An 11275-nucleotide genomic window follows, 5' to 3' on the forward strand; every position below is an offset into this window, starting at 1 on the left:
CATACTTAAGTCGATGTGACCGTCTCTCCAACGCAGGCGTCCGTCCTTTCCCACCTGCACACACCACTTCAGCCAACGACTATCAATTACGTCCACACCATGTCATCCTCTGCTGATCAGATCGAAAGCTACCCTCGCCCTGGCAAGACGGCCATCGTGTAAGTGTTCGGCGTCGCGAATTAACCCTTGCCTTGCCTTGAGCTAACAAAACTGACTCCTGCTCCTGAATCTTTGGATGCCCCTCGCGCGAACAATGCTTCCTCCGCAGTACCGGCGGTTCTTCTGGGGTGAGTACGGCTACTGGGCAAACGTTTTGACGAGCTCTTCGAAGTGGCGCGCTGACAATGTGATAATGATGACCCTCTCAACATCGTATACAGCTTGGACGAACGAGTGCGGTAGCCCTTGCCCGTGCTGGCTGGAACGTCACGGTCACCGGCCGACGTGAGGCCGAGCTTAAAGAGACGGTTGATCTCCTCGACAAGGCGGCGGGTCGCGAGGGCGCTGGATTCTTCGTCGCCGGCGACATCACCAAGGAGGATGTTGTTCTTCGTACCTTCAAGGAGACCGCCGAAAAGTTTGGTCGCGTCGATCTTGTCTTCTGCAATGCGGGCATCTCGCCTCCCAACGTCCCTCTGGCAGAGCAGAAGCTGTCCGACTGGCAGGCCACCGTCGACGTCAACTTGACCGCCGCCTGGCTCTGCGCCCGTGAGGCCTTCCGATACATGGAGAAGCAACAGCCCCAAGGTGGTCGCATCATCATCAACGGCAGTATCAGCGCACACGCTCCCCGACCCTTCTCGGAGCCCTACACGGCGACAAAGACCGCCATGAACGGCCTCAGCAAGTCGCTCTCGCTCGACGGCAGGAAGTTCAACATTGCTGTCACACAGATCGACGTCGGCAATGCAGCATCCGAGATGACGGCCAAGATGAAGTCTGGCCCTGGTGTTCCTCAGGTGAGCGCAATCGCAGCGAAGCGGAGCAAATGTGGGATGGAATCTGACCCTTCTTTACCGCTGACCTTTGGATGTTGACAGGCCGACGGCTCTCTTCGTCACGAGCCCACCATGGACCGCGAATGGTACGCAGTTCATCTCGAAGTCTTCCTGCAACAGCAGCGAACTCAAGAACTGACCTCTCTCTGCCCCGCTCTAACTTCCTCGTCGCTTTTGCAGGGTCGGAAAGGAGATCGTTCATGTCGCGGAGATGCCTCTCGGTGTCAATGGTGAGTCCCCAGTCATCTTCTATCGCCCTCACACTCACCACATACTGACTCATTTGGCGGTCCAACCTGCACTTCGAACAGTTGCCAACGTCGTGATCCAGGCAACGAACATGCCAAGTCATGTTGGCCGTGGTTGATCTCATCGGGGTCATCCCTCTGCACAGTTCCCTTTGCAATGCTAGAATTGAAGATCGAAATACAGGAATGGCGAAGATTCTCAAGAACTGATGATGAGATGACAAGACGAAGAAGCTTCACTCCTCCTCGCCCTCAAGGGCTTCTGGAAGCTTGATACGGTTGCCGCCCCTCCAGAATCGCACGGCGTAGAAACCGCCAATGGCAAACAAAGCCGCGACCAACGCGCAAGTCAAGGTGATCCAGCCCCATCTGTAGAACCAATTAGGCTCGTAAGGAGCGAGGACCGTGTCGATCTGATACACGCCGCCTATTGGCGCTCGCTCCAGGTGCACGGCGCCCCTGACAGCGCGAGCTTCGCGGCCGAACGCCGTCACCTTGGCGGAGTGTCGAGTCGCCGTCGTGCCTCGCGTGTTCTTGATGCCAACGAGCCATCCGAGTCCTTCGTCATCCGGATCGTCCGAGCTCAAGCCATGGTACGGTCTGCGTCGATAGCGTGCAGTACTGCCGGACGCAACTCTGCGGAAGCTGACTTGGCCGTACGCGCTCGGTCCACCCTGCGATCGATCAAGCAGAGTAGGGAAGGAGCCCTCGTCCTTCATGCCGATGTCGTCCCCTCGACCATCCGGAAGCAGGGCGTCTAGAGCCCTGTCGTCGGTGAGCGGGATGATGTGCTGCTGCACCAGCCTTTCGAGGAGGTCGCGGTCCTCGAGAACCGCGGAAAGATTGAGTTTAGTGAAAGCGCTGTCCGTCGGCACCAGCACCATGTAGCCCGTGCTGGACTCGACGGTCTCGTTCTGCGGAATTTTGCTGTCCAGGATGTATTCGTACCCTGCTTGAACCATGAGGTCTTCCATCGTATCGGCCTTGGCGCCTTTGAGGAGATCGCGGATGGTGAGATCAAAGGGGATCTGAACACGATCCACCTCGTGAATCACGCCGGTGTTGGTGAGAATGTCGCCTTTGAGTACGAGCGAGACGGTGCCGTTCGAGAAGCCCGACTTGTGAACGACGACGGCTCCGTTCTTTTGCTTTCTGATGGCTAGCTTGGCGCCGAGTGTGGGGAGCAGCGTTGGGTACTCGCTTTCTTGCTCGGTGAAATCCGATTTGTAAGCGATCTTGTCGATGGCATGATACTCGACGAGTGCCTGCAAGAGGTGCTGCGAGTCGGGAAGAAGCATGTAGTTCATGGCAAGACCGAGGCCGGTGAAGGCATCGTTGGTGGGCACGAGGTAAGTGACGCCCGGAGCACGCTCGACAGCCTTCTTGAGGTCCGCGCTGAAGACGGTAGCCACAAAGGTCGAGAGGGAAAGGTAGGAGACCGCAGTCTGGACCGGGTCCGAGGGAGGCTGAAGAAGCTGGGAGACGACGTAGATGATAGCTGTGTCTTTGATGTCGACAGGTTCCCTGAGCACGTTGGCGTCCCCAAAGGCAACGTCGCCGTTGCCCTTTCGATCGGCGGCGGTCGAGTCGCCGACTGTAACAGGCATCTTCTGCCGGCCTTCTCTCAGCTTCCAGTCAAAGAGCTCGGTATTGAGCAGCATGCCGCTCGTGAGATCGCCAGGTCGTACTTGACCAGGAAGGATGTGGTAGCGAACGATCTCCTCGAGAGCCGGTCCCTTGCGATACTCGCGGGACAGACGTACATTCGCATCGCTGCTGGGCTCCAGAGGAATATGACCAGGATACCACGAGTCAATGACATCGTCACGAGGGGCGAGGAAAGTGAAGTGGTCCTGGTCACGCCTTTGCAGGTGTGCTGGCTTGTTGATGTATTGTTGCAAGCCTGCTTCATAGATGAGATCGACGAAACGCGAAGCGTTGAGTGCCAAGAGATTGGCCTCGATGGTCATGTCAAGGTCGCCGAAGGGCAGGATCAGGTCGTCGATGAGATGAATGACGCCGTTCTCGGTCAAAATGTCCTCTTGCAAAACTCGAGCTTCCATGACTTTGATGTCGCCATCCTCCGTCCGTACCGTGATAGAACCACCCAGCGCGGTCGGAAGAGTGACATCTCCTGCGGCGCGAAGAGTTGCCGAATAGGCTGGAGAGCGGTCGCCCAATCCGCTCCCAGACATGTGCCAGCCAAGAAGCTTGAGTCGATGTAGAGCGGCTTGCTCGTAGGTGCCGAAGATGTAGGTGGACTCGAGCACACTGAGTTTGTCGAAGGCTTCGGAGGTGGGCAAGAAGAGGGTAAGGTGTGGAACCGTGGAAAGACTCTTGAGGGTCTCATTGCCGACAAGACGCCGCAAAGTTTCGAGACGGGGATGCGTCAAGATGACTTGGTCCAAGGAAGGCGGCAGGTCGACGACCGAGTCAATGTAGTGGATCACGCCGCTCCTGGATCGCCAGTCCTCGGCCAGTGATTTGGCACCTCCGCGACCCGTCTCATCTGTGCCAAAGTAAAGGGCCCTGTGCTTTGGCTTTGAGCTGCGTAAGTAAGACATAATGCCCGCATCGTCTGCATTAGTGTCCCGTTCGAGGGCGACACGCATTCGTTGGCCATGGTGGCCGAGCAGACCTCCATGATCCTCCTCGTCAGGAACGGGTACACGGCCCGGGTGGGTGGGCTCCGTCAGCATACGACGAGACGGAAAGTGTAGTGTCGTCTGCATCTGCGGCCTGCCTGGCTCGGGAGGAGGGCCAGATGGGGAATGAGCGCCGGTATCGTCGCTCAAACTAAAAGGAAGGGTGTAGTTGAACACGTGGTAGAGCAAGTGCTGGCGAGCCACGGCATTGACATTGCCGGCTGCCAGGCAGACGCCATTGTTCCAGACACACTGCGTTGAGACGACCGAAGACTCGTCCCGTGCTTGCCACTCGTCATCGAGGAGATACTGCCAGAAGGTAGGCGAGTCGGAGGCTGCCCCCATCGTCGAGTCTCGACGCGCTGCTTGCTCCTCTTTCTTGCGGTAGAAAGCGTCATTGGTTGGCGCGAGGATAGTAAGACCAGTGCCATTGTCGAATTCCTGCAACCGGTTCAGTGTCGGAACGAGTCGTGTCCTTTGCAGTAGGCGAACCAGGATGGTGTGTTCTGGCGACTGCGAAAGAAGGTCGATCAGGTTGAAGGAGATCGAATCATTCCCCTTGCGTGTTTCAGTGAGAGGCTGGGAAGGGATCTGTAGAGGCTGTTGGACGCTTCTGAAGCCAGCGTGCGATTGGAATGAGGCACATCGCGCAATCACGATGAACAGAGAGACGAGGCCAATGAGGCTCGTCGTTAAGTGCGACTTGATCATGATTGCCGGTTGGAGAGGCCTTCGAAGGGGTGTTAGCAGATCAAAGGATTCTCCTCCGGGAAAAAGTGCCCGGCATTGCAGATGCGGGCAGTGAGACTTGCTGTGTCGCAGTAGTGGCCTGTCGAGTGGTGGGTAGAGTGCAAGATGTTGAGCGATGACTAGTGGTGGTTGAGCCGGGCTGAGCAGGCTTCTCGACCCTGCATAATCTCGATAAAGTGGAGTTCTCGACTCGATTTTCAGAGCAGATCATGCAGCTCAGCTTGACACGGCTCAACCGGCTCAACCGGCTGAGCCTGACTGAGCGTTTCGACTAGCGAAAGCGAAACGCCTGAGCGCGCCGGCTGTGGCTGTAGCTGGACCCTGCATCCACAACCTCAAAGAATCGCGGAGGAAAGCGCAGTCACATCGGCTCGATCCTCCTCCTCCCCACCCTCAAGACAGCCTGACCTTCGACGACGTTCTCGAGAATCATCTCAGACCCGCTCTCGAGCAACTCTGTTTCGGAATGGTCACCTCTCCGATAAACTCATGAACCACCATGTCGCGAGCCTCGTGGAGCAGCACAGGCTCGGACGCCGAGGTACGACATCACTTCGACCAGCCGTTCGACCATGACCCGCATCAGTGCCTCGAACAGGAGAAGCGGCGAGCAGATCATTACGAGAGCGAGCAGGAACATGACGATCGAACAGACGACGACTTGGATGTAGCGTCGCTCAACGAGTCCCTCGACAGCTTCGAGGATGCAGAACCACCAGATGCACCGCCATCTCATCCCGAGCCGGACTTCCTCGACGAGCTGGAAGATCATACAAATCAAGCCATCTGTCGTATCTGTCTCGAGTCTGCATCAAGTGATGTGTCAGGTGGCGAGTCTTTGGGCCGCCTCCTTTCGCCCTGCAGATGCAAAGGCACCATGAAGTACGTTCATGCCACTTGCCTCGATCAATGGAGAGCTGCCTCTGCTCGATCCTCGTCCGCCGTCGCATGCGATCAGTGTGGGGCTCCCTACCGCTTTCGCAAGTCCAAGTTCGTCGGCCTGGCCACATCACCAACGCTTCTCTTCATCGTCAGCCTCTTCCTCTTCCTGATGTTGATCTGGACCGTCGGTGTCATCGCCACGTTCTTCATGGACGTCTACGATCGCCCTTCTGCAGCCAAATCTCCTTCTTCCGCACGCAGCTCCAAGACAAGAAGCTGGTGGCCTTGGCGAGGCTCTGCACTGGACCCAGATTTCGACGTTGCAGAGGCGAACGCATGGTCTTACCTCGACGCGGACTACACCCCCGGCTTATGGAGCTACAGCAATCTGATGTACGAGCCCGCGGCGTACGTCAAGCTCGTCAAGGAGGCGGTGAGGTCCTTTGCCTCAGGCGAGGCCGCCGATGCCGTCAGGGAAGTCGTTGGCCTGCAAGACGCAATCGAAGAGCCGCAAGCTACCCAAGAAGATCCGCAGCAGCAGCGAGGTTTCTGGTCCGCACTGAAGTACGAATGGATGTACGGCGACGGCGGCTTGTGGGAGAAGAAAGCTTCTTCGACCTCGGTTTTGTCTGATGCGCAATCAGCTCACTTCACGGCAGGATCCGGCGCTGGAGGCATCAATCCAGAAAGCTCGTCTCCCTCAAAGCCAAAACCTCGAGAGAAGTACGACGCAAGGGCCGCCTCCGACGCCGACGATATCTTAGCCAAGAAGCGTCGTCGGAAGAAGGCGAAGAAGGCGGCCCGTCGTTCGCAGCTAGACGGCACCGAGCCGCAAGGATGGCTCAACAGGCTCTTGATACAGTGTAAGTCTCACTCGTCCCTTGTGTATCTTGCAACATGATCCGTTAGCTCATTGTGTCCTTATCACGATATCATTTCGCCCCGCAGTCTCCGTCGGTTTCTCACTGGTCGGCATTCTGTCGTTCGTCAACATCCTCGTCGGCGCATCCTTCATCGGACCCATCAACCTACACAACTTTGGACTCGGTCGATCCTTTGCCCGCATGACTTCGGGCGGTCGCGGCCGCAACGGCAACCAGGAAGGCGTCAACATCGCCTCGATCCTCATCGTGCTGCTCGTCATGATTGGCGTGGTGCGTGCGTTGCTCGTCGTATACAAGCTGGTTCGCAAGTCGGCCAGGAGAGGGCTGAGCAGGCTTGAGGCTGTCATTGTGGACTGGAACTACGAAGGCGACACAGACGTGGCCACTGGAGACATTGTCACAGCGACACGCGATACCCTAGACCAGAACGCCCCACGGCAGAGGCACGGCTTTGTGCAAGCAGACGACAATTGAGAACGGAAGCCAGACGGCAGATAGTCAAACGAAAATGGTCTGAATTCGGGAGATGTGTCAAGCCTCGATGTGATCCAGACATGGAACAAGTGGCAAGCGACGCAGAACATTTAGAATGCGAGATGCAATGCAGATGACGTTGAGTAAAAGTACAAGGTGAGAGTGAGAAAGATGCTGGTCGGCGGATGAGCCATGCGAGAACGATGCTGGACAAGAGATGCGAAGAGCTGTAGCGTTACGATCGAGCGATCAGAAGTAGAAGTCGGGTTCAGATGCACTGACGTCCGAAGCGTCGTCTTCGCCCATCTCGTCCACGAGCATCTTGACCATGTAAGGGCCCTCAAGCTCGTATCTGAGTCTTCGGTAGTAGTCTCGAGTACCCACGCCGGAGATGACAGCCAGCTTGCGCGACCCGTGTTCGTCTCTGGCAATGCGTTCGGCCTGCTCCATCAGCAACGTACCGAAACCCTGATGTTGGAACTTGGTTGGGTCTCGCGAATGGATGGGAACCGCGCTACCGTACGTGTGCAGCTCGCGAACGATCGAACACTGGCCATCCTTTGTCAATTCGGGCCGGTATGTCCCAGCGGCCGAGCACTTTCGCAGTCGCAGCAGCGCAATGAGAATGTCCTTCTCCGGATCTTCGTAAGCGAGGAAGGATTCCCAGCCGCCGTTTGCCGTGTAGTCTCGACGGATGAACTCAACCTCGTCCGGTCGGACCTTGGTATGGATCTCGTGCAAGCCGACTTCGCGGTAGCGTACATCGCGACAAGTGACGCCGAAATCGCGCATGCGCTCCAACGCCAGTTCTCGCAGGTTGCCATTTTCGACACCGGACGATACGAGCGGCATGGGGATGTCACGCTGCACACGATAGACTCGCGTCCATGGTGGTACCAGTGCCAAGATACGTGCGATCAAGTCGACCAGGAAGGAAGGGGTATAATTCTTGTAACGACCCGTCCTCCAGAGCTCGTACAGACCGGTGCCGCGGATGACGAGGGTAGGGTAAAGCTTGAGGCCGTCAGTACGAAAAGCTGGATTCTCGAAGTACTCCTTGAATTGCTCCATGTCACGCTCGACGCCGACGTTGGGGAGATCTGGCATCATGTGCGCAACGATCTTGTAGCCAGCATCTTTGGCAAGCTGGAAGGTCTCGCAGACCGCTTTGACGGTGTGCCCTCGGTTGGTGTCCCTCGCTACGTCTTCATAGACGGATTGCACGCCAATTTCGAGGCGAGTGCAGCCGTACCGGAGCATCTGAGAAAGGTGTGGTCGCAAGCAGTAGTCGGGCCGTGTCTCGATGGTGATACCGATGCATTTCGTCAGGGCGCGTTCCGAGTATTTGACGGCCTCATCGACGTCTTGACCGTTGAATCCGCTGAGGGCGTTGTGCAGCTGCGCGATGAATTGGCTGCGATAGGTCTCGGACAAAGACATGAAAGTGCCGCCCATGATAATGTACTCGACTTTGTCGACACTGTGACCCAGCTCGCGGAGCTGCTGCACTCGGTTCTTGGATTGCTCGTAGGGATCGTATCGAGCTCGAATGGCTCGCATCGAGGTGGGTTCATATCCGGTGTAAGACTGGGTGCTGTACTCGAAGTCGGAGTCGGGACCGCCTGGACAGTAGACGCAAATGTTGCCGGTAAGAGCGATGTGGGGGCATCGATGTGGCTTGCACATGACGGCTACTACAGCGATACCAGAAGCACTTCGCACGGGTTTGGCCTTGAGTGCAGGGACGAGCACTTTGCGATACGCCTCAGGAATAGCAGCGATAATGTCGGTGAGTCGTGGAACTCCATTGTAGCCGTGTCTTTTGCAGGTGCTTGTGCGAATGCTGTTCAACGAGACTGACGCTGAGCGGTCATGGGCATCGACGAGCTGTGCTGCAATGTCTGCGCAAACCCGCAGCAGCAGCTCGGCGGAATTGGCAGATGCACCCATGGTGGGTCGAGAATTGCAGGAGACTGCTGAGGATGCTGATGCGCTTCGATCAGCTCTCAGAAAGGTCGGAAGATGCGGGAGGCGAGGTAGGGAGCTATGACGGAAAGAAGATGATGGTTGGTCGTGGCTGACTTTGAAGAAACAAAAAATGTTAAGCGCAGCTTCGGCACTCGGAATTGCTTTTTCAGGTCAAGAACCACCAAAGCTTTGTCGTGACTTATCGGGTGCGGAGTAGTCACAAGGACCGCACGTTCCATCTGAATTCACGACCCTCACCATCATCACATCCTTCCTCGAACTCATCCTCAACAAAGAAGAGTAGACACGATGCTCGCTGCCATTCGTCCAACCGTCCAGATTCTCAGCAGGTCTGCTGTCCGCGTTGCACCCAGGCCATTCGCGGCCCCGCTGATGCGAGCAGGGTTTACTTCCAGCGTACGAGTCAACGGCGTGCAGAAGCGATTCACCGAGGAGCACGAATGGGTCTCTTTTGACGATGCCACCAACATTGGTACCGTTGGAATCACCGACTACGCACAGAAGGCGCTCGGCGATGTCGTGTTCATCGAGCTTCCCGAGGCTGGTGCTCAGGTCAAGAAGGGAGGTCAGTATCTCTGCAGCAGAAAGCGACACCATCAGCCAAGATCAAGTCTGATGTGCTGACATTGCCCGCTTCCAATTGTTACCAAATTGGCACTCCGTTCCGACTGTGTCAGATGACATCGGGGCTGTCGAATCCGTAAGTGACAGGGACCCATATCGAAGTTGTAATGAGACTCGGACTGACACTTGAATCGAGCGTTTGCCGCGAACTGTTGCTCTATACAGGTGAAGGCTGCTTCGGACATCTACGCACCTGTCTCTGGCCAGATTGAGGCTGTCAACGAGAAGCTCAATGACGAGCCCAGCTTGCTCAACAAGCAGCCCGAAAGCGATGGTACGTACCGCGCCGCGCTAACGAGCGCAGCTGTGAACACGCCCTTCTGACCCTGCTTGCCCTTTTCGATTTCGGCTGTATTGACAGGCTGGCTCTGCCAGATCAAGCTCTCGAACCCTTCCGACTTCGAGACGCTCCTTACCGCCGAAGCTTACCAGAAGATCTGCGAGAACTAATGCCGATCCTAAACTGCTTCCGACCCTCACTGGGAAGATTCCAAATTGCTCTCCACTGTCACGCATTGTCTCTTAACAGACCTAATCAACGCTCGTGCTCAAGATAGAAGTGCGCGGCACATGCTGTCTGTGAGAGCCCGCCAAGGGAAAGCTGTGAGAGCGTGTTGATGAACAAGTTGTTCTGTGGTCTGGTGACAACGAACGGCTGTGACGGATAAGAAGCCGCGATTCTTCCGGATGAGACGGTCCAGCGGCAGGTTTCCGATCTGTATTCATCGGGAGATTTGGTCTGCCGATAGTACGAGGTCTACCCCACCCATCTGCCTGCGTTGCAAGCAGCTTGGCTCGGGCTCCTCCTGCTGTGATGAGTTCTGTTCTCTTGAGCTTATCGCATCGACGCCAAGCTTGGATCCCCGCGCTCACCTTCCGCAATCAGCTTATCCACTAGCGACTCGGCTCGGATACAGTGAGAGCGGTTGCGGAATCCTCAATACCGAGGCACGCAAGGCAGCGACGAAAGCTTTGAGGCTGTGACAAAGCTCACAAGCGCCTCATCGGGAACTCTTCGGCTGGGTTGGGAAAGTGCCACAATCGTTCTTAATGGTGTCGCAGCTGACACGAATTACGAGCGGCGCTTGAATCGGACTATCCCGCTGCCATGCATGAGTGGCATCGGGCGAGTGTTGGCAACTCGACAGGGCTCAGCTCGAGCTGACCACAGACGGTCGTACGACGCCAACACCAGAGCCTCTCGCCGCGCCGCGCCACGCCCATTGCTAAGGCGTCGGATCAGTTGCCGTGCTTTGACGTCGGCGCCGACTCACTATGACCGCTATCAGGCGGGACGATCCGAGCTGACAAGCGCGGCTCGCCCGCGCATGCCGGCTCACAAAAACGGTTCTAGAAGATGTGTGACAGCCTAGCCGGAGACTAACCCGCTCACCCTCGCCTGACGGCCCGATATCAGTAGCTAGAAGAAAAAGAAGTGGCCCAAGGGCTCTTTGTCGGGATCCCACCGCCTAGCTTCCGTCGTGCTAAGCAATCGCCCTCTTGAAGGCCCCACCTCGCGCTGCTAAGGGTGCCTTTCGGCACGCGTCTGACCCTTGCGTCTAAAAATGTAGCGCGCGTTCCGGTCCTCGTGTCGACTCCTCGCGTTGCCTTCGAGCACTTTACAGGCTACGCCGACTGAATTGAACATCAATGTACCTACATGGAGTGGTTGCTGCAACCTGCGCGCAACGTTGTCAAGCGCTGCTGGTCGACAGAACACCAGGGGAAGCTGAACAAGGTGCATTATAGACTGCGCTTGCAATCGCAAAAAAAAAAAAAAA

The 11275-nt window shown here is 56.7% G+C and overlaps 5 protein-coding genes across 5 annotated transcripts; 3 read left to right on the forward strand and 2 right to left on the reverse strand.

Annotated features, from left to right (window-relative positions):
- Positions 1-99: 99 nt before the first annotated feature.
- On the forward strand, positions 100-1365 carry PSEUBRA_000271 (Short-chain dehydrogenase/reductase SDR; the record flags this gene model as incomplete). Its single annotated transcript, XM_016435872.1, has 6 exons — positions 100-158; positions 269-287; positions 381-959; positions 1041-1084; positions 1179-1228; positions 1310-1365. 6 exons carry the CDS (start codon positions 100-102, stop codon positions 1363-1365), a joined length of 807 nt encoding a protein of 268 aa, XP_016294864.1.
- A 117-nt stretch (positions 1366-1482) lies between these two features.
- PSEUBRA_000272 (FAS1 domain protein) lies at positions 1483-4602 on the reverse strand (the record flags this gene model as incomplete). The annotated part of the gene is made up of 1 exon (XM_059464352.1): positions 1483-4602. One exon carries the CDS (start codon positions 4600-4602, stop codon positions 1483-1485), a length of 3120 nt encoding a protein of 1039 aa, XP_059320962.1.
- A 538-nt stretch (positions 4603-5140) lies between these two features.
- Positions 5141-6881, forward strand: PSEUBRA_000273 (Zinc finger, RING-CH-type; the record flags this gene model as incomplete). The annotated part of the gene is made up of 2 exons (XM_059464353.1): positions 5141-6386; positions 6472-6881. 2 exons carry the CDS (start codon positions 5141-5143, stop codon positions 6879-6881), a joined length of 1656 nt encoding a protein of 551 aa, XP_059320963.1.
- Positions 6882-7130: 249 nt separating this feature from the next.
- On the reverse strand, positions 7131-8831 carry PSEUBRA_000274 (Radical SAM; the record flags this gene model as incomplete). The annotated part of the gene is made up of 1 exon (XM_016435882.1): positions 7131-8831. The coding sequence occupies one exon, from the start codon at positions 8829-8831 to the stop codon at positions 7131-7133; it is 1701 nt and encodes a 566-aa protein (XP_016294867.1).
- A 327-nt stretch (positions 8832-9158) lies between these two features.
- Positions 9159-9944, forward strand: PSEUBRA_000275 (Glycine cleavage H-protein; the record flags this gene model as incomplete). The annotated part of the gene is made up of 4 exons (XM_016435873.1): positions 9159-9435; positions 9548-9570; positions 9660-9768; positions 9856-9944. 4 exons carry the CDS (start codon positions 9159-9161, stop codon positions 9942-9944), a joined length of 498 nt encoding a protein of 165 aa, XP_016294868.1.
- Between the last annotated feature and the right edge of the window lie 1331 nt (positions 9945-11275).

The sequence above is a fragment of the Kalmanozyma brasiliensis genome (assembly GCF_000497045.1).
Source record: "Kalmanozyma brasiliensis GHG001 unplaced genomic scaffold PSEUBRA_SCAF1, whole genome shotgun sequence".
NCBI classification, from domain to species: domain Eukaryota; kingdom Fungi; phylum Basidiomycota; class Ustilaginomycetes; order Ustilaginales; genus Kalmanozyma; species Kalmanozyma brasiliensis.